This window comes from Crocodylus porosus, unplaced genomic scaffold (genome assembly GCF_001723895.1).
Source record: "Crocodylus porosus isolate Cpor-Errol unplaced genomic scaffold, CroPor_comp1, whole genome shotgun sequence".
Lineage (NCBI taxonomy): Eukaryota > Metazoa > Chordata > Crocodylia > Crocodylidae > Crocodylus > Crocodylus porosus.
Window position 1 is genome coordinate 2,247,829 of NW_017728919.1, and position 22,572 is coordinate 2,270,400.

General features: G+C 52.0%; 1 protein-coding gene across 1 annotated transcript in view; it reads right to left on the bottom strand.

Annotated features, from left to right (window-relative positions):
• Positions 1-3,599: 3,599 nt before the first annotated feature.
• PGPEP1 (pyroglutamyl-peptidase I) overlaps positions 3,600-22,572 on the bottom strand; it is a 20,060-nt gene continuing 1,087 nt past the window's right edge. The window contains exons 2-6 of the mRNA XM_019538442.1: positions 22,540-22,567; positions 21,033-21,085; positions 11,292-11,408; positions 10,656-10,888; positions 3,600-10,006 (exon numbers count right to left, since the gene is read on the bottom strand). Of these exons, the coding sequence (XP_019393987.1) occupies positions 9,814-10,006; positions 10,656-10,888; positions 11,292-11,408; positions 21,033-21,085; positions 22,540-22,567 (624 nt within the window). The 3' untranslated portion in view covers positions 3,600-9,813. The remainder of the gene's footprint in view (positions 10,007-10,655; positions 10,889-11,291; positions 11,409-21,032; positions 21,086-22,539; positions 22,568-22,572) is intronic.

Genomic DNA, 22,572 nt, shown 5'->3' on the forward strand with positions numbered 1-22,572 from the left:
CCAGCCACACACCCCGAGGGCCTGGTCCCAGCGCGCCCCGTCCCCCCGAGCCAGGCCGCGGCTCGGCCCCTGCCGCTGACCGGCCACAGGGGCAGCGCACGGTGGGCATGGGCAGCCCTGCCCCCCGGACAGGGACACGATCTTCAGGAGCCACAGCGTCGCAGTGACCTCCCCGAGGGCCGCACGGCGCCACGACGCAGACTGCGAGCCCGGGGGCAAGTGGCACAGAGCAAACCGACCCCGCCAGCGCGCCCCAGCATCGGGGCAGGGGGCTCGGACCGTGCTCAGCCCCTCCCCACAGACCTCGGGACGCCCCGGCCACAGCCTCAGCGGCTACCTTGGCTCAACGCCGTGGCAGGGGGCAGCCCGGGAGGATGCACGTGGCCAAAGGAACGGGTCTTCGCTTTGCATTTTCAGGGAGCAGGAGCTAGACGATGTTGCTACTGCAAGGGCCACCCCGGCGCTGAGCAGCGCGCTCAGGACCTTTCCCCCTCCAGAGCCGAGAGCAGATGTCAGGGAATCCTCTCGGGTATGGCAGGCCCCTGGCCCCTGCCCTGGGAAAGCGGGGGCAGGAGGCTGGGGCAGGGTCTGAGCGAGGCTCGGAGACGGGGAGTGAGGGCCAAGGCCTCCTGCAGCACGTGGCTCTGCGCAGGCAGGAAACGCCAGCCGTGCCCAGGCCAGATTGCACAGCCGCCTGCACCGATGGGGCCGGGGCGCCCTGGCTGGTGCTGTCCCAGGAGCAGGCTCCTCCTCACCTTTGCTTTGGCTGGAGAGCTCTTCTGCTGAGGCTCTTACACCAGCCCCCTGCAGCTACGGTCCCAGTCAGCATCGCTGCCCGTGCCCAGCAGTGCCCCACGTCACAAACCCCACACGGGAACGGCGGCCACGCGCCCCAGGACGATCACGGTCTGGGCCCGCGGAGCTGCTGCCAGTCTGTGCACTGGCATCCACTGCGCGTCCCTTGCTGGGGCGAGGACGCTGCGCTCTCGCTCTCCCTCGAAGGCTGCGAGCGGGATCACAAGATCCAGCACCTGCAGAGGCAGCGAGAAGCAAGGGAGCAGTTTTGAGCCTCCAGCTCAGAGGAAAAGCCTGGGCAGTCGCACAAGTGACACAGCACAAACTTGGACACTTCTCCACCCGGCCCTGGAAAAGGTGACCAAGAGATGCCGTCTGCCTGTGCCACCGTCCGGCTCTCGCAGGTACCTGTTGATATTGTGGATGGGGCAGTGCTGGGCTCCTCCATCGAGCATTGGGAAAACTGAGGCACGGGAGGGAAGGGACTGCTCAGAATTACGTGGCGAGGTGGTGGCAGAGCTGGGAACATCCCATTGCTAGCCCCGGGGCTCAGTCCCCTGTGCAGGGGTGCAGGACAGGCAGAAGCAGGTGTGTTGGTGCATGAGGAGGACTCACCCCCGGGCCGGGGGCTCATGACAGCAGATACTTGCTGCGAAGGCCTTGCCCTCCCACAGCTCCTTGCAGGCAGGGACAGCAGGTGAAGCACCCAGGACCTGGGAGGCATTGACAGCCACAGCCTACCTTACAGAGAAAATGCGACCGGGGCAAGGGCTTGGGACTGCCGGAGGCAGAGCTAGGAAGCCTCTCGCCCAGCCCTACAACGCTGCAGGGTCCCCAGGGCAGGCTCCACACTGCTGGGCAATCTCCCACCCGCCACCAGCTCCTGCAGCATTAGGATGCACCTCCCCTGGCCTGCCCCAAGCACAGAGCATCAAGCTCCTCTCTTCTCTGGCCTCAGGGCGGTTGGGGAAGGGCTGGCTCAGGCTCAGGCTCAGGCTCAGGCTTAGGCTCAGGCTCAGGCTGGGCCCAACGGGGAGCTTCTCTTTTTTTTAAAAAGACCAAAGGAAGAAGCAAGGACCTGGTGCAGGCAGGGAAAAGCAGCCACTCCAGAGCAGGTCCCTACATTTGCGATGCGCAAGCACCACCTCGTGGCTTCACACAACACAGCCCAGCAGCGGCACCAGGGAGCTTGGTGCCTCCTGTACATGCGGAAGTACTAGAAAAATGTGCATTAGCTTATTTTAATGCACATTAGCTAAAGAGCGCTTTTTTGGTGACACTTTAATGCGCATTAAAATAGGCTAATGCACATCAAAGTGCACGTGTAGACACACCCCTTACGCCCAGCATCCACCAGGCTCCCACTTCTCAGCTGCTCCATGAAGAAGCTCCTCCAGGAACAAAGCTGGATGCAGAGCTGACTTCCAAGGGGACCGGGTGTCCGCCGTGCATCGCATCTGGAGAAGCACGCAGGGAGTTGGCAGCTCAGACACGTGCACACAAACTTCTCCAAGTTGCATCCCTACACAGCTCAGGGTAAGAGGCCTGCGATGCTGCCTCCCGCAGAAGCCACCCGGCTGGAACGGTCCCACCTCCCGTTCTGGAGGGCATTGAAGGCTACTGAAAGAGGCTAATTTCCCAGGTTTCAGATCTCCCAGGTGCCTGGAGTCCTTTTGTGAAGCTCTCTGGGGCCTGCGAGAGGGGATGGCCTCTCTCTGTAGCCATCCCTCTGCCTAGCTGTGCGCAGTGGGAGGTCTGGTGTTTCATCCCACACGTCAGTAGCACTGAGTATGCTCCTGGCGTCTCCACTGCCCCCACTGTGGTAGCAGGTGCCCAGTGCACAGGAGGGCACAACTACCTCATCTAGGGACAGGTCTGTTATAGTATCATTACGCAAAAGCCATGATGAAGACCCAGATCCTGCATTTGTAGCACAGGCATGGGGAAATATGTGGCTAGCCTGGTGTCTCGGAGGAGACGGCTCCAGAAAGCAGGGACCTGCTCCCTAACAGACAGCTCCTCCTGCCCCCTCAGGCCCTCACCTTGTGAACAAACCCAGTGCTCCCACCTCAAGTGACATGCAGCTAACGGGCCCTGCCTGCGACCGCGTGGAGCCGCGTACCCCCGGGGAACACCAAAGGCCTCAGCCTCTCTGAAGGGACCGGTTGGAGCAGCTGCTGCCTGCTGAAGATTCAGGCTTCTTGGCTCTTTGCGAATCGAGCCAGCTGCCAAAGTTAAACAAGGGTCTTGGACATGTCGAGTGAGTCCGGGGGAGGAAACCCCAGCAGCAAGCGGCCAAGTGCTTGAAACATTGGGAAAGAGTTGAGTTTTCCCGTCAATGCCGTGCCAGAGATGGGGAGCATGGAGAGGTGAGGCCTTCGCAGGAAGCATCTCCGGTGTTAGCCCCTGGGGGTTTCCCGCATGTGCGAACACTTCTGCCTCCCCTGCACCGGGGCCTGGGGCCAGCAATGGGATCCCCCAGTGCTGCTCCCTCCCTGTTCCCCTCCTCTGCTGCCATACCACATCCTGCCAGGGCCCCTTTCCGGCTACGTAGACAGCATCCGTTTCGGCATGGGTTTGGGCTGTGGGTCTGCACTTCCACACACTCGTCCCCGCATTATGCAGGGAGCTGAAGGATGCCACTGAGGTTTAACAGCAAAAATATCTCCAGGCAGATGGAGCAGGGGGGGCAGGGAGAGGAGCGCCACAGCCTAGGACATAAAAACCCCACGTGGACACCACGCCACGGGGCTTTCCGAGAGCAGGCCCTTCCGGACAGCTCGTCAAAGAACACCACCGAGACAAAGAGTTCACTCATTTTATTGACTTTGAACTACCAGTGTCAATTTTCCATTACAGAGTCCAGTCTAGCCATGGCAAGCTGAAGTACGTAGGGTACCACTCGTCATTACACAGCCCTTTTGTGACACACGAGATTGTTTGGTTTTACAAGGCACTGCGAGAACACACTGAGTAAAACAGAAGCCCCAACAAATTTATAATTGTAGCTCCAAGAGTCCTGATAAGCACAAGATAGGCAACACCTGAGATACTCGGAAAAGACAAGTGTTTGATTTCACCACAACTGACGTACAGGAGGACTTGAAAGGCCAAGTGACGCCGTAACATGCATAACCGGGGAAGTCCAAACAGATAACAGAGCATCTGAAGAAATGGGAGCAGCAGCTCAGCCAGGTTACCAAACGCACAGTGACAAGACAGACCATGTGTGCGTGCACATCCACACGCGTGCGCACACACGCTAAAACAGCAATTTCTCTGCTCTCACTAGGTCTGGATGGGTTTTCCAGAGGTTGTAATAGCTCAGTCCAGTGCAGAGCTGCTAGAGAATTTACTCACCGAAAGGGCACTGGAAAACAGTTCAGCAATTTACACCCAGCTGCAGGAGCCCAGTCTCCCTGTTTTCCCCTCCCCAAGCCCACATGCATCCCAAAAGCAAGCCCGGCCCCAGGAAAGGCACTCCCTGCTCATTAAAGTAAGCTGGTATTTTAATAAGCTACAATAGTATACCTAAACCTGCATTAGGAGTAGCACAGAGGTTACCTGGAGGGCAGTGTACTAGTTTCGTTTCTTGTATTTTGTTCCTATCCACAACAGACATCTTTAAGTAGCAGCAACTTCCTCGTTTCAAACAACTGGGCGAGTGATTAACAGTCTATCTGAATGGCCCAAGAGCAGGTACGGGTCTGTCTTTCCTTGAGAGAGTTTTGCTTTGCTTTGGACATTTAGCAAACCAAGCACGTATTTTTGCACTGATAAGAGACCATTCGCTCCATCCAACTGCAAGTGCTAGTTTGGAAAAGAAAAGCACCTTCCACCACTGCAAAAGCATTAGCAATGATTTCTGGGACATGGCAACAAGAATTTGAGGTGTGACGGGAAGCTTGCATGAAGTGCAGCCTAAGACAGCTGTAAAAGAGTCAGCAGAGTGAGCTAACCTGGACCAGCCCTCAGAACTGGTAAGCAGCGCTTGGAGCGAGGCCGTTCATCCACTGGTTCGAAAGATGAGAAACTCGGAGTTAAAACAGATCCAGACTCGCACTTCAGCTGCAGCAGAGCACCCTCGGGCTGCCAGAATCTGCTGTTCTCGCTCGTGCTACAGGGAGTGGGCCAGAGGAAGGCATTTCTTTGATATTTTACCACCTCTTTCCCCTTTTCTGGTCCAGGCAGGTCTTCCCCTTGTCACTGCTTTTACACCTTTCAAGGGTCTGCTTGTTATAACACATTTCACTGAATACCATCACATATGGCAAGTATGAGGATTATCACAATACTGAAAGAAAGGCAGGCAGGCAGGCAGGCAGACAGACAGACAAGTGCCTTACGTTTTTCACTGAAAAAATCCTGGAGTTGGTGCCTTCTGCTAGCTTGTCTGCAGCCTTGGGCGCTCCCGAGTCCTTACCCCAGGCAGACCACCTCATGCCAGCGACTTTGCTACCGCCCGCCAGCTGAGCGAGGCATGAGCCGTTAACGCTCCTGGAAGCCGGGCAGACCACACACAACACATCAAAGTCTGGATGTCGCAGCCAAGCAAAAACAAAACCTTTTGCTGCCTGGGTAAGTAAATGAGATCCTTTCTTGACTTGCTCTAAGTACTTACCGCACAAGTGCTATGGAAATGCAGACAACCTATCACATTAGATCAGACCTCTGGCCCAACAAGTCCATTATCCTGTCTTGGGCTGCTCTTGTGCGAGTGCCACCCCTCCCTGCTCCATCACGCAGCGCTACGTGGGGACAAAGATCACGTCTCGATTTCTGCCAGAAGCCTACTTACGCCAGAAAGTTGGATGCCTCTGTGCGTGCTGTTGCCAGCACCCAAACCAGCACCAACGGGCTAGCTAAGCACCTGCCAGCAGCAGTCAGCTCCCAGGTGAAATGCAGAAGGTGGCATTTATTTCAAATATATTCTTAATGTTCCCTTTGTCCCTGGAGCGGAGAGGGGGAGGAGGCCGGGCAGCCCTCACCCAGGCCCCTCCACAGAAAATGCTTTTCAGTCTCACATCACAGTCCTTCTCAACACCTCTAACCATCTCCATAACCCTTTGCCATCGTCCCTGCGACTACCCAGCCCAGAGGAGACCGAACCTGAGCCGCACTAAAAACAAACGTGCGCCACGCGTGACCTTTCATCTTCCGAAATCCCCTCTCTGATGCTCGCGCCACCCACTCCCATGTGGCAGCATTCAACTTCACGAGCACGCTCCCAACGCCCAAGTCTTTCTATTCGCAGAATCCTTCAGGTTCAGGAGCTGCTGTACGCCTCCTCCCATCACGCCGTGTACGTTCCTGGGCACTTCCGCAACCTGGATTTCCCCCGCTCTTGTGGTCACCGATTCTGGAACGGCTACACAAGTATCTGTAGCTTCTCACAATCCCCCACTGTTTTCACACTGAAACAGCCAAGTGCCAAACGGCACCCACTCGCCCCCTGCTTGGCGAGTGCATAAAATGACACCCGGCCCCGTGCAAAGGAACCTCCCCAATTCTCTTGTCTTCTCTGCAAACCTGCTCCCCCCAGCTCTCCAACCCCGCTGTGCAGAGGCGATGAACAGCAAACCCGGCGCTGCAACGAGACCTTGCTAAAGCTTTGCAAGTTATTACCCTGTAAAAATATGAAGTAAACTAATGAGAAGTCAGCCTGACTTTCCTTCGTTTACTTGAAAAGCTTGGTAGTTGGCAATGGGTCTTCCAGGCCATGCAAATTAGCATAGTTCTGTTTATTAAATGATCTGAAGGAGAAAGCAGACAGCAAACATTACACACGACAGTCACTGTTTGGAGAAGCTTTTGATCATTTTTATGTTGCGATTGCAAACCAAAGACGTATATATAGGAAACACATTGCATGTTAATGAGTTTAACAAAAAGATTCAACAAAACAAAAAAAGTATTTAATTTAGGTAGGATTAAATAAAATGAGTTAAATGTCACAATTAAAAAAGTTTTGCTATACAAAACTTGACTGCTAACAACATAAAACACCCGCTCTTTCAAGAAATCATCTCCAACTACTAATTCTTAGAACAAAGAGATTATAGAATAAATTATGTTTTCTAGTAAATAAAACTGATCACAGAAAGCTTTACAAAAGCAAACGGTGAAGGGATGCAGACAGTTAAAACAAAGCTCAAAATAAAGTGAAGAACATTTGTGGAAATAAAAAAAAAATATGACTGACAGGAAAGGCTCAATTCTCAGTCCTTGAGCAGGCAGAAATCACTGAAATCGAAGCTCCTCTCCAAGGAGGATGGCAAGAGGCGGCGGCAAGAAGGCCGCCTGAGGGTGCTGGAGGGGAGACTTTTACAGGTTGGCAAAACTAATCTGTAGTAGTCTTCCCTCTGCACAGCCACATCCCTCCCCGCTTCTCCACTCCTCGCTCCGGAGACTTCCATGCAGCAACCCCTTGGCCTCAAGCAGATTGCACTGGGTGTCGTGCAACACTGGCACTAGGAAAGCTCTCCGCTCAGCGTGTACAAGCCCCTCAATAACGGTGTGCGGAGCACTGAGCAGGGAAATGCTGGAGGAACCTGCGCACCTCCTTGAGCACCGGAGACGTCTGTCGGAACAGGGTCACCAGCCTGGCCAATGATCCCTAGATCCAGAGCTGCTAGAGATTTACCCGCCGAATGGGTGCCACGGACACGGGACGTCTGCTCCAACGAGCCAGCCAGCACTCTGCAGAGAGCAGAGCTTTTGCTGAGCCACGCCACGCCGCATCTGTGACTTCCTGGGGCCCGCAGCGCCGCAGCCAGGTCAGAGACCAGCACGTGGAGTCTCACTTCCACGGCCGCTCCACCTCCCCCAGCTGCGGCGCTCCTGCTCCTATTTTATTCGCAGCTGAGAGGTTAAGTGTAGGTGAACCAGTGTCACGGCAAACGACTCCCATCACCTGCAACATTCAGGGGAAACATGAATCATTTCTTCTTAACAAGTTCAGCAGTCGATACATTTTGATGATCAGAGCTGCCTACCGACTACAGGAAAAAGTGAAGTAACTCCACTGTGGGTAAAAACCATGTAAAAATCACTGGTATTTAAACAAAGCATTAAATATAATAAATTACTAGACAGGAAGCTGGGGTCTTCCCCGCTGCTGGTTCTCGAACAAGTGCTACTCTGCATCTGGACAAGGAGGAGAACGTACCCTTGCTTCTAAGGCCACTTCCATGATCCAGAAGAGCCTGTATAGAAACACGGCGACCACTTCTGTGGTCAACTAACTTTAAAAGGAACCCAAACACACATTCAGACAAGCTTCTCTAGCAAAAGAGGTGCCTTGAACACAGCTGCAGAAGTCTCCATCCTCTCTCTCAAATGCAAATGAGAAGTGGCATGTCATTTGTCACTAGACTTCCAGTTGGGAAGTAGCAATAAAAAGGCAGCTCTCACTGAGAGATACTAGGACAGAAACATCATAATTGAAGAACTCAAAAATAGCAACAGACATTTCTAGCAAGTCTCAAAGTGTATCTATGTCAATATATCGTTTTAGTAAAAGCATTAGAACTAGTCATAGAAGTTCTCATTCAAAACCAGTGCCCGGAGAGGACATGCCAGCCACAGCCAGTGTTACCCTGGCACCTACCACGCACCACAACCATGGCTCGGAGGTCGAGTGCACACACACTGGCTTAGTAACGTTCTCCCCAGGGCTTGGAAAGTTGCAGCCATCTTCTCAATACCATGTCTGGAGAGTTGGCAGGGCACAACCGAGGAGCCCTGATGCCACAACTGAGGCCAGAGGCAACCCAGAAATGCCTATTTTAGGTACAATTCTTAAGGTTTCCAAACAAATCGGTTTGGGGCGGCAGAAGAGGTTAAACTCTGGGGTGTTTGGCTTGGCAGAAATGGTCCAGCCTTGAAGCTGCATTTTAGCACGTGCGTATGAAAGACAAATCAAGAGAGTGACCTAGTATTTAGCTCGGACATCATGCTACCTCCAACCTCTCAAGAGAAGGAAAATTTACCATTAATTAATTAATTAATTAATTAAGAAATAGGAAAGCACGGAGATGCTTTTAAGGTAAAGGCTGGGTAACTTCTAGCACCAAGGTTCTAGGAAAGTACATCCCCGAAGCAGAAAGCGGTCACGAGGGAAGCTCTCTCACCTGCTGCACACTGTGGTCTGTGCAGGAATGGGATAGTGTGCTTTGTACAGGAGGTATACAGTTGGTCTGAGCAAGAAAGGTGGCATTAGCACAATAATAATTAAAAAAAACACACAAAAACATTTGGAAATATTTGGCTTTTTGGATACGTGCCACAAACAAAAAGCCATCCCCACATCATGTCTCAGAGCACTCCACACAAGGAATCTCAAACCCCTTCTGTTGGCAGCACCCAGGCTGGTCCGACCTACTCCGAGCCCTCACGGGGTCCACAATAACGCACTGGTTTAGGATTGGCAAAAAAAAGAGAAAGATTTAGTGCCCAAAACACATCTGATTTCACCGAAGAATTAGTGACTTGTGTACCAAATAAATATACTTAAGGAAAAAGGCTACTCACAAAGACACGCCCAGATCCTTCTATGCCAACTGTTCTCAGCTATCCTTTTATATTAAAAACCTAGGGTTTTTTTTTTTCCTTTTTCTTTTTTAAATTAAGGACTAGTAATTAGCAGGCACTATCCATCCCCTGCACCTGAACTCCAATTCCAGGTATAAACCTTTCCATCTGGCCTGCATGAGATTGTTCAGGAGCTGTCATTCGGCTGACAGGTGAGCTCTGTAGAAAATACAGCACATGCTTTTCAGCCAGTTCAGGACATAAGTAGTTGCAGGTGGTTTAAGGGAAGAGACCTTGAATCCTCCTTCGCCTAAGCTGAAATGCACACATCTGAAGAAAAGAACGGCAATTTCTGCGAGTGAAATTCACCTTGATTCTCAAGTCTGGGTTCTTACTGTGCACGTTTCAGACAGACTGGATTCCCCTGGATTTTAGCAGTAGGGAATTATCTTGGAAGTGCAATAGTGGAGTGACGTCTGCCCAGTTTCAGTGTTCATGCTGACAATTAATTTTGCCCTCAGACTGCTCCAAAACATCCAGCATTTCCTCTATGATCGCCTGCAGGGCCCGGCCCAGCTGTTCCGCAGTATAGGGTTTTCCCAGCGGAGGCACGTGAACAAATGCAGACCTGCCCCGGCTCTGGTATAAGGACGTGTAGTAAGTAAAATCACAGAGGTATCTGAAATCAAGAAAAAAAAAATCTTATTTAGTTAGTGACAGATGACAACTGGTGAGTAAGACTGGTCAGAGTACGGCGAGTCAGTGCAATAGCTGCTGTCGTCTTCAGCATAACCAGCAGCTCCTGCTTCATTAGCAGTGGTAAGCTGTTAAAGAACAGGAATGGATGATGAAGCTCCTCTTGTTCTGGCCTCTGTCACCATCTCCACAGCAGCTGGCCAGGTCCCAGAGGCAATTCCTAAAGCTGCTAGTCTAGATAAGGCAGCTTTTTCCCCAGAAAGCAAAATCATTGCGCTTGTAACTGCACAACCTGGAGTTTAATGGCAATCCCAGGCCTCAGGAAAACCAAAAAGGCACATCCAAAGGTGTTCATGGGGCCATCTGCTCCACGGCCTGTACTGCAATACAAGGGAGTGGGAGGTCAAATGCTCTCGGCGATGAAAGGCCTGAATCTCTACCGCCCTGCGCTCTATGTAGTCGCATATGCCTGTGCAAAGTGGGTGTGCCAGTGTGAGCATCACAGGCTGAGGCAGTGGGAACGTGGTCCCAGGAGGCACATGACTGCTGAACCCAAGCCTGAACTTTGCCCCGCAAGAAAGGAACACGCACGAGAGCACGAGCTCGTTTCCCTGCTGGTCACCACCCCGTACCTGCCGGCATCCTTGGATATAGTCACTGTAACATCAAGCCCGAGCGTCGAGACTCTCTTGCACACTGCATCCATGTCAATGATGGAATCGATGCACTCTGGACCCCCTTCTACACAGCACTGGGAGCCGGGGCAGAACCGGCAGTTGTCCAAGCCTTTGTAGCCTACGTTATGTCCGCATTTTTCCAGCGTTACGGTAGTAGCCATGCCCGAAACACCCACGTGAACTACCAACTGCAAGAGGAAGGAAGCAAGTTAGAGCTACTGACAGGGGGAGTGGGGGGAGACAGCCCTGCCGTACGTGTCCGGTGGTGCGTGGGGGAGGAGACTCAATCAGACCCTTTCACACGGGTCAGACGGGCGGTGGAGATGACTGACCGAACGTGCCAGGGACAGAGTAGCCAAGGTGGCGCAGGTGAGCGGCAAGGTGCTTGGACTGCCCTCCTAGCATCAAGCGCTCCTACAAACCAGCACCTTGGTCTGTTCTTCAACCTCCTGCACTTCCGCTAGAAGGACTGGCCCAGGGATCAGCCCGAATTTGAACACGTGCTAGAAACTGGACTTGACACCAGAACCCTGCGCTCCTGGCAGCATGGACAGCAGGCTTCGGTTCTCAGTTCCCCTTTTACTCACTCACTTGTGGACTGTGCTTCTTCCATAATGCAGGAATTAGTCTTTGTACAGTTTGGTATTCAACTGGGATTTCATACACGTGCAGATCCACACCGTCTCCCAAGCCCAGCTTCTCAAGCTCCTGAGAACAGAAGGCAGCAAAATACCAAAGTGATCGGATATGGACGCAGGAGAAGAGATTTAAAAAAAAAAAAACAAAAAACATATAAAAGCCAGAAGCACTCTGTTGCGAGCATGCCTTTCTCTGGCATGCACGGAAGGAGTCAGAATGGCTCCCTGCTCTTAGTGCAGACAGACCCTGATCCCTTCGCTGCAACTCTGCAATTTGGGACCGATGAGACCCAAAGGGGCAGTGTTCCTGCGCCGTCCTGCCAGCCACCGCGGGCTGGAAGCAGCACGCCAGGGCCCCAGCCGTGAAGAGAGGATCTCTCCCCAGGTGGGAGCGGGGAGGGGGCTCCTACCTCCTGGCATGCAGAAGAGACCACAACCCCTGCCTCCGGCTTGTAGCACCACGAGGCAGGGACTCTACACGACAAACGCAGAGCTTCTCCTACGGAGAACTGACGCAGCCATGGCGTGCTTACCCTCTGCATACGTTCGTGGCTTTTCATTTCATTTTGGCAGGATCAAAAACATAGTCCTAATGTCTAAAACAGAGAAGAGCTACCTGCACCATCCAGCACATTTGTACAGAGTCCTGCAATTTAGCTCATTTCCCGCCTGATCTGTATACCACAACACGTCTTTTTTTTTGCTTTTTTACTTTACAATGCTGACTAAAAATCACCTCCTCATTTTGGACACCTGGACACTGAATTTCAGCTGAACAGACATGCACTGTTAGCTTCCGAGTTTATTCCCACATGCAAAATTGAAAGAGAAAGTGGCAGGAGCGTGACAAACTCACGTACGATTACTAGGGAGAACTCAGTTAAAACAGAAGATAGTCAAGAAATGATCCCCCGCTGCAGTGGAAACCAGGGTGTGATCCCCTGGATCACTGCAGCTAGCTGCCCCAGAAACCAAACTGGAATTCCAGGGTGTCAAAACTAAATGTTAAGACAAGCGGGAAAGCGCAGCCAGGCTTTCTAGCAGGGCACAAGCCCCCATGTTGCAGTGAGGAGGGAGAGGCCTTTTCTGAGCCAAAGGAAACCTGAAAAGGAAAAGGAGAGCGCTGGAGCCGCACCCCCCTGCTCACGGCCGGAAGGAAACGGCAGCGGTCCCCTGCGTCCGCCCCCGGTTCCTGGAAGAGATCTGCCCAGGACGCGCTCCCCAGCGACCGAGCACACAGCACAGAGCGTGCCGCGCTGAGAGCCGGCGTGCACCAACTTCCACTTCCACCTGCCTCCCGCGACCCTGAAGCGTTCGGGCTCTCACGACAACCACCATCGGGGCCCAGCCTCTTATCTGACTACACCAGACAGATCCATGCCTGGGCCTGGATGCACGGGATTTCTAACTACCCTCGGCTTGAGCTTCCACAGTTGCTGTTGTTCAAAGACCTCAGAGCTCAGCTAGGGTCCCAGCACCTCGGCGAGAAGCTGTGACTCCCGAACAGATACGTGTGCACAGAGCACGCTCCTGGAGTTGAATGCAGTTTACTTACTGCCCGCAGTAATTGTAAACTCTTCACTATTCCCTTTCTGAGATGCCACCTGGGCACAGCTGTGTTGTCACAGACGTTGCTGCATTTGCCCCCGTGCCATCTGCGAAGAGCGCGGCAGGTAAAACGGGTTGCCCAGCTGCATAAACACACCGACAACCTCTCCCCAGACCTGAGGAAGGGTGTTTGTGCCCCAAAGCTTGCAAAGAATGATTTTTCCAACTATTTAGTTGGTCTACTCAAAGATATCACATTGACCCAAAGAACCTTAACACAACCAGGGCAGTTTGGTTAAATCAGTGATTCTCAACCAGGGTGTGTGAGATCCTTCCACGGGTGCTGCGTGGTGCCACCCAGTGTCAGCATCACTAGGTGTGCAAACACGATTCACAAGATGAACCTAGAGATTTCAAACAGGAACTCAGTCTTATAAACATCCCGACCTCTTGTGGTCTGAGCTCTTTGCAACTCGAGACTTAGCCTCGAGCCTAAAAAGGTGAAGAAACCACTGCATTTCACGCAGGAGGGCTCGGCTGGCTCAGTGGATTTTGGTTCGATAGTGGAACACTTCACTGCCAGTATTTTCAACGTTCAGTTTACTGTCCCGTGCTCGGAAGATGTAGGACTTCTGACTTCTTTGTTTGACTAGGTAGAAAGGCTGCAATGAGCCCCCAGTTGTGCAAACGGCACTGAGCTCCAAGCAGGTGCGCTCCTCTCACAAGTCGCTGCTCGTGAGAGCTATGCGAGGCGCACGGCGTGGAGGTATTTAGGGATCTGAGGGGCCGGGAGAGGTTGGAAGCTGAGTCCTTCTGCAGATTCAGGGCCTGGCTCACAAACCAACACAGTCAAGAGATCTCCTAAGCCACGGGGGTTATTCAGGTATTTATGAGCTGCAGAGATACGTTGCCGCGGATGGGACTTCAGCCATCCGCCGTTTATGGGCAGAAGCGAGCCCAGTGAAGCTGTGTGTTGACAGGGCTGGACAGGAGGAAGTAAATGCGGCGGCTTCGTGCGGCGCTGGGGACTGCCCAAAGCATGTGGCTCTTACACGCGAGATGCAGAGTTGAGAGGGTGTTGAAGTACGGATCCCATCTGGTCACTTCAGAATGAATCCTGGCACGGACCCGGTGGCTGTATGCTCTGTTTACAGGAACTGTACGTTTACTTAACCAGCCAGCAAATGAATCCTAAAGCAAGCCAGGTAAAATCAGCTTATTTAGTGAGCAGGACAGCTGACAGTTTCTTAAAACTGGAATCTAAAACTTTGAGCTTAACTTACCATTGCAGGGCCCAGCCCCTCTTTTTAAGAAAACGTGCGTCTCCTGGGCAGTAAAATTAAGTGAGTGTCTGTAAGGTGCAAATCTGCTCTGCCTTCTGCCTGCTTTTGAACAGTAAAGGCTTTATGTGTCACTGGAAACTGAAAAGAGTCTAAATGCAAGACAGTGGCAGTCTCTGAGTTTCTTAAATTCATTTGAAGAACTGACGTTTTGCTCTAGTCAAAACTTTCCCCTATAACATAACGTTCTTATGCAAACAGAAATCAGACACCAAACCGTAACTACAGCTGCAGATCAGACCAGCTAAGCCTTCCTGAATGCTCACAGCCAGGAAGAGGAAAAAATATGCACGATTCTTGTGCTGCTTGGTTCTGAAGCACAACTGGAAAAACCTAAGACTCGTCACTTTAAGGAAGGGAACAACTGACCACGGTCCCCAGCTGCAGCCCAGCACGTGGAGCCCTGCAACTGCGGAAAGAGGAACATCGCAATGATTTTTTGTGACCTTCTTCCACACCCACCTAGTAACTTTTTCATTTCACTGAATTCCTGATGCAAGCATTATTAAGCACTGACAGAAGTGCACCGGGCGGCTGCACCTTTCTCTGTGTGGACAGCGAGTAAAGGAAGACAGGGGCTGCTGCTGCCTACTGTCGCCGAAAGTTTCTCAACTCCCGCTTTGATGCTTCACCTTTGGCTATGGCCCGGCAGCACAGCCAGCCAAAAGGTAATGCGTTAACAACCGCTTTGTGCAAGCACAGGCGCTTCAGGGAGCTCAAGCCAACTGGCTGCGCTCACAACACTCCCCACGGCTGTCAGGGTCACCTGCATGTTCTGCATGTTCTTACTTGCTTCTCGTCTCACATCAGATCTGTTTTCAGGCAGCCGCGGCAGCTCCGCTGGTCCTAAAGCACTCTTAATTATTATAAGCAGAGATTTAGGGTGCTGCTCTATTTTATTTGCATGCAGAACAAGACATATTTGAAAACCAGAAGTGGCTTTATACAAGTATCAGAAATCTGGGGCAACGGTGGAAGTGGAGACTGCCCCGTGCCCCCTAGCAAGCATGTGAAGTGCGCAGGGATGGCTCTGCATATTTAAGAGGAGACAGATAAATGTGGAAAAAACAAATCAAAGTATGCCAGGGATAGTTTCCTTTAAACCAGCTCAGCAACCTTTTAAGGCTGAGGGTTGGATTAACCTAGTTGGGGTCAATGGTGTGCCACCAGGTGCCGGCATCCAGCTGCCACTGGCATGGGAAAAGCACCTGCATCACCTCTGCCAGCGCAAGGAAGGACACTGCCACCAAAGCTGCCCACTGGCCAGTGCCCCAAAGCCCTATGCCTGCGGGCTGGATCAAAAGGCTCAAAAGGCTGCCAGAGCCCTGCTTTAAACATCTCAGAAAAGCCCTGAGTGTATCAGCTAGACCGCTGGTGAGAACTGCTCCTAAATTCACTGGGGAGGGGAGGGAAAGTCGTACGCTTCAATCAAGCAAGCCAGAATGAAGTAGTGTCTCATCATTACAACATGTAGCAAAGATTTTCTCCAAACGCAGCACGAGGTCATGGCCATGTTCCAGCTCGAGATGCTGCACGATTAGTTTTACCCACTCCTTTATAATGGAAATTGTTCACAGCTTAGCTGCTGAACGCAGCGCATCCATTCCCTGGGTCTGCTTTGTGGTTGGTTTCCAAACAGGCAAGTCTGATCTTCTCTGCTCCCTTGCTCTTCCTTGGGGGTCCCCGGTTTGATATACTCATCGTACCAGCAAGATTGAAGTCAGGAGTACTGCAACCATCCAGCCCTGCCTCATCAGAAGTGAAGCTTTTTCCAGAGCCATCAACCCTCGAGCATGCCGTGAACTGTAGGGAGGGTCATGCCGCCGTGATCCGAAGCCTCCCAGGAAAAGGAATCGACTTCAGCAAGCCCGAGAGCCTGCACGCTACATCTGCTCCGAAGCCACGCACAGACTGCAGTCGGGAAGCACTTTCCCAAAGCAGCTTAGGACCCCGAGCCATACGTACTGCTGCTGGGACTGGAATTAACGTGTTACCTTGAGCGAGGTAATTTGATTTAACTCGGTAAAAGGCTGGCGAAGGCCAGGCAAGCTCATCACGCCCTGCATTGGGCTGTAACCTAACTGCTAACTCCCGCTGAAGCTACAACGTGCCTGGAGCAAACTCGTGCCTGCTCCCCTCCCACCAGTGGAAACAAGGCCTCTGCGCTTTTGGAAACTCGCTTGCCGATGTCCGAGCGCCAGGCCAGCAAAGCGGCATCTAAGAACTTGGCCTCGCAACCTTCTCCGCAGCAGAACGAGGGAGCAGATGCTTCTTTCTGAATTGGTCTTTGAAGACTCGCTTGTACCTCAGCCCCGCTTGGAGAGTCAAGTTGGGAGTGTGGATTACAATTTATTACCATGTACTCGCTTGGTCACCTCCTCTTTTTCTGGATGAGGCTTCAGCTGCACTTATCCTGGCTAAGGTTTGCAATGGCCAGAGTGGCTTAGGGCGTCAAGGCACAGCATCTGCGTGTTGTTGGGATCAGGCCCTGTGCGAGGTGTCCCTAGCGGAGGGTCAGACACCGCTGCCGAGTGTGCGGCTGCTTGCTTTCGCTGCAGCGTCAGCCGAACCACTGTTCTAGCTTCCAGCTAGTTACATAAAATAAAATAAAAATAAACCCATCCTCAGACTTCCAAGGCGAGCGCCAGCTCAAGGAGTTCTTTGCAGAGAAGACGAAAAAGGCTTGGATATGAAGGCGGGGAGCGCGTCCAGGGGAGCTTCTTCAACCCCATCCAGAACCGCCCCTTACACCTTCAGAAGCCCCCACGCAGATATTAGAGCATGAAAACCCGGCACCCGGCTGGCTCCTTGGAAATGGGACTGAACAGTTCCCTACTGATTTATCTGGGCTTCCGACACGTCTGTGCAAATACTGAGGGGTGAAGCCAAGTTCAATTCAGCTGTGTAGACCGGGGCGGGGGAGCAGTTTGTTTTCTGGCTCTTATTTTAAAAGCCGCCGATGCTGCTTGGGATCTTTGCAGGGGTCGAAGCCCAGGGGCCTTTACAGGGAGCTCCCAAGGTTTGGTCCACGTGGAGATACTGGGCGAACAGGAGAGCAGCCTTACTCCGCCCGGCCAGCTCCCACAAGGCACAAAACTCTCCGGGCATTTAAGCCCAAGCCATTCTGGGGAGGTGAGACAAGGCACAACTTCCCAGTCACGTTTTCCTCATCATCGAACACGCCCAAAAAATCCTCCTCCTGGAGATAAAACGTGACATGCAAAATCCCGGGAATTCCCAGGTTGGTTTCTCTGGCCGGCTGGGGGTGGGGAAAGACCACGAAGCAGCGCACCCTGTTCCAGGACTAGAGAGGACTAGCTGCGTTAGTCTGAAGTTTATTATTTAATTCCATAAATAGCAAATCTTCCCCCTTGACTTCAATCTAAATGTAAATATTTAACACAACTCTTGTTTCCCTCCAGTTATCAGTGGGGCCAGTTGGTTTACTGGCATCGTGCTCGCGATGCAAACGCTCGTGCACACTTACGCACACCAACAAGATTACGAACAGCCCCAGAAAAGACGAGTGGCAGACTTTTATGGACCAGCAGGTCTGAGCAACAACAATGATAAATCACTTGCGATGGCTCCGAGGGCAAGCCTGATATTAAAGGCTTGCTGTATTGATTAGTGTCTGGAGCGCGCAGACATTCATTACTTGAGATGGATGCTAAGTGATGTTTCACCACATCTTCTTTATACAGATCTGTTCGCACAATTGTACACCTTCCACTCAGTAGGTCTGTGAAATAAATAGTGTGGAAACACTTAAATATGAGCCAGTCTTCCTAACGCTCCGGAGCATTGCATCTGCACTCCCGAAAACATGGGGGGAGAAAAAAAACCCCTTAAGAAGTGGGACTTCTGCCTTTGAGAGCCGCGCGGGTTTGTATCACCGCGTGGATGTTCACACACCGGGTGCAGCGCTCCAGGCTGCGACTTTCAGCTGGGAGCATTTAGCAGCCGACTACTCCGCTTCCCTTCATCATTTACATTAAATGTTGCTTTACAAACTCCCAGCTAACAATTTTTGTAACCGATTGCAGCATGTGCACACTTCTATTCAATAATAAAAACGTCCTTTGGCCCCCAGACAACTTATTATCCGTAGGCCTGTGTACCTGACAGATAGAGAAAAACGAACACGTTTGACCGATTCCCCGACCCCTCAACAATGGGCTTCTTTGTGAGCCTTTAATATCCTTATCAGGTCTGTCTAGACACCCTGACAGCAATTGTCCCTAGTAATGTCAAAATGCACCCTGACCCTTCTTCTCATCCTCCAGCTCAGCTAGAAACATTTCAAGGGGACGAACGCAAGAGCCAATTAGCTTCACAGTCCACAGGGCACACCTGTGTCTAGCTGACCTGGACACCTCTGTACAGAAAACAGGCTCTTTGATGTGAGGGGTGAGCCAGAAGATTTAAGCAAACAGGAAACTAGTTTCAACGTTATTTCTCTCTCTCTCTCTCTTCCCTTCTTTTATTTGTTTAAAGGCCTGGATAAAACCTAGCTTCGACAGCTCACCCACAGAACACAGCTGAGAAAATTAAAAGAAAATAAGATACTTAAACAACCTAGTATATATCCAGCTCTGTAAACCGGAGACACAAGGCCTCTATTTCATATAAAACCCATTATTTTAGGGGTGTCCATAATCCATTATTTTAGGGGTGTCCGTAATAAGGACCTTTTTTACAAAAAAGGTCATGCAATCAGAGCTGAACTTCTGTTCGTAAAAGGTAATGTATGTGTGTATGTACAGTGTAGTGCACAGCTCCTAGCCTCCAACCTTGTTTACAGAACTGGTCTCTCTCCTCATCTGCACAAAAGCAAAAAGCAGTGAACTTCACATTATTAGAAAGCCACAATGATTATTTAAGATAGAGTCTATTTTACCAAATGCAAGTAATAATTTAGCTTTCAGGAGCAAATAAGTCATTGCAGTTTGAAAGAAACAACCCCCCCACACACAAAAAAGCCAAACAAACCATATTTATGTCCTACATGCAAACAAAAAACCACACAAAACCAAAAGAACTGGAGAGAAAAGCAGAGAATTGTATCCTCATGATGCAGGATAATAAAAGATGTAATAAACCAGAACTAGCTTAGCCCTAGAGCTAGGAAGGATTTACAAAGATTGTTTAATTGATTTTTCTTCTATTAAAATGCAGATCACACCGTCTGGGATTCAGAAACTCAGACACATGTCTTTGTGTCCACTCAGCTCCATGAAGTCCCCTGTCTGAAACTTGCACAATGCCCAACTTGCACGTGTTCAAAAGACATGCTGTTCCTTTTTGTCTGGGCCTCTCGGCACTGGAACAGAGTTGGGAAAAGGCAAATCCCTCCCTCGCTGCTTGAAAGTTTGGTTTTCTGGGATTCTGAGGCAGAATCTGCCAAAACCAGTGGCAGAAATTCTACCAAAAAAAGAAACTGAAGTTCAGTATTCTTAGACAACCTGTCACGAGATTCTTCGGCAATATTCTCCATTCCTTCACCTACTGCAAGCAACCGTGGCTTAAGGCTAAGGGAATTCTCTTAAAATCTTCTCTCGATGCAGATCAGATTTGACTCACTCTTCTAAAGAGAAGAAAAGTCACCAACTCCATTGTCTCCGCCACCCTGGAGACACGCTGGCCCCTTTATATAACCTCCCTTGTCCACAGAAGAAGTGGTTTGCCAGGGATAACTGCCCTCGTACCAGCGAGAGGTGGGCAGGGGCAGCCGGCCCCACCACTTAATAGCAGATGATAGTCGCTGCAGACGCACACACACGTGCGCACACTTTTCCTGACCTCGGGTTGAACAAACCCCATCTCCAAAGTTCACGCAGCCCCAAAGAGACCATGGTGCCGGAGGTTCAGTCTGCTTGTAAAAGTCACAGCATTAGACAGCTGGCTAGCCCCCATCAGTTGACTGGAATGGATTCTAGTTTGGGATTTAATTTACCAGCCTTCTGCAGAATACATTAAACCCTGAGCTCTGCAGGGGATGGAGGCTGGCTGGGGAATAAAATATGTCTATTTTCCTGGGCAACTGTACAGAGATGTACCCCTTAGCGAAGCTCTTGCAAGCGGATGCTGAAGCAGGGCGCTGCAAGGAAAGCAGGACTCCTCCGCTCACGGAAGCACTAACAGAGCCTGACTTCTTGCTGGCATCTAGCGTGCGTCCTTTAAGACCGTACATCAAGGCGCACGTATGACCATGCACGCAGGCAGAGCACGAAGGGCGTAAGCTTCCTATGTAATGATTTGCTCAAGTAGTAACACCGCTTTGTAAACGCTCCCCGCAGGAACGCCGAATCCTACTCACATTTCAGAGGTAAGCAGGGGTTAAGTGACATGCCCATGGCCTTTACTCATGGTAGAGATGGGACATGACCTCATGAATTCCATGCACTAAAACCTACACAGATCTGGGCAAGGGAGGAGGGTCTCAGGTTTTTAAATCCCCAAAACCCCTTTCCCCCAGTATTCTGCAATTTTCAGGTCAGTGGCAGGGGTAAGGAAGGGAAGCAACAGTTGAAAGGATGGTATTCGAGGAGTCATTCTGTGACTCCCTCGTTCTACTTAACTCTGGTTCTGCAGTGGGGCAAAATCCCACTTCCCCAGGGAAGGCTGGGTTTTGACAGACAAATCAAACATGCTGTGGGGTGATCACAGCACCTGGGGCCCACACGCCACGGCCGATATACTGGGAGCACCACTTGGCAAAGGACATACCATACAGTCACAAACTCCGGGTTTGCAAACAAGGGGTTATGGCAGAAACACGCCGAGGGTTTGAGTGGTGTGGTTACCTGAACTGCAATCCAGCTGGCATTAACCGCGTGTTCTCCAAATGGACCAAACCCTGAAACAACAACAGGAACGACACAGTGAGGACACGACTTCTTCTGACCCCTAACCACTATGAAACTATGAGACTCTTGCAGGCTTGGCCAGACTTCAAGGTACAAAGTGGCTTGAACTTTCCTGTTTTAAACATGTCTCGGGGCGGGGGGTGGGGGGGCTTGCTTATGCACACTACAGCGTCCTCCTCCAGTCCCAAGTTCTGGATCATTTATATCCGACTAGCAGGTCGAAACTGTGCCATCTTCCAAAAAGTGGGGCTGGTGGGAAGTACGCGCGTTACCTCCGGACTGAACACAGGCAACAGGTCGTCTTGGGCGCTGCTCTTCCCCTTGAGGAGCGTGTCCCTCCCCCCATCCCGGGATGGTTTTGGCTCCCGTTACAGAACAGCTTCGTTACGGGACTGGATCCTACCCACAAACGTACCCGCCTGCCAGCAACCTCCTCGCCAAACATGCCCTGCGAATCCCGTCGCTGGAGTTAGGCTTTAACGGGGCAGTGGAGAACGCAAACAGCGAGGACGATGCTGCAGAGCGGACTTGCCCCCTTCGCCTGCTTTCTAATGAATAACTCAGGGTTAACGAGTAACTCATAACCCCTCGGGCTGAGCCTGCACGCAAAGGTTAAGCAATTCATCTGTGTGCAAAGTTCCATCGATAGACTTTGATTTGAACTTTCACACATGCACACATCTCCGTTAGCGTACAAGGATCTCTGGGGTACGAGGAGCTGTCCTATTAGGGGCGACTTTCTCCAAGCTGCGTCCTGTCTGGTGGGATATGGCCGGGGATGGGGCTGATCCTACCAGGGCTCCACGGGATTTGGAGTCCAGTCAAACTTTCATGTCACCCCCGGCCCCACAGGCAGGTGACCCGGCTGCCGGAGCCCACGGGCCGCAGGTGAACGGGAAGCAAAGCATCCTGACAGGGCATGGGGACCCCTCAACCGGGGCCGCCATAAACATGCCACCCCCTTCTCGTGCGGGGTCCCGGCGCCAGTGACGTTCTCGTCCCGCGCGGAGCCGGTTCTGACCCCGGCGAAGCGCAGCGGTCATCTCCTGCCCTGGGGCCGGACCCTTGGACCCACTGCCCGCAGCGCCCCGGGCCGCGCCCCCTCGAGCCGACACCTGCCACGGCCCCGGGCACTGGCAGGGAGCCTGCGGCCTGCCTCAAGGAGGGGACCGAGCGCCCACACATGCATTCACGCAGCCTGCACACGTGTGCACATCCCCATACACGCCTGCACAGACACTTCCATTCATGCCTGCACACCCCCATGCACACACATACCCCGTGCACTTGCATGCAAACCCCCATGCACACACATACATACCCCCATGCACATGCACGCGTGCACTCCCCCGTGCACACCCCGCAGCCTCTCTGGGACTTTCCCGAAGTTGCCGATCTCAGGGGTCCCTTGCCAGCGGCGCCGCCCGCCCCCTCGGCCGCTCACCCGTCACCACCACCGGCCGCCGCCGCTTCTCCA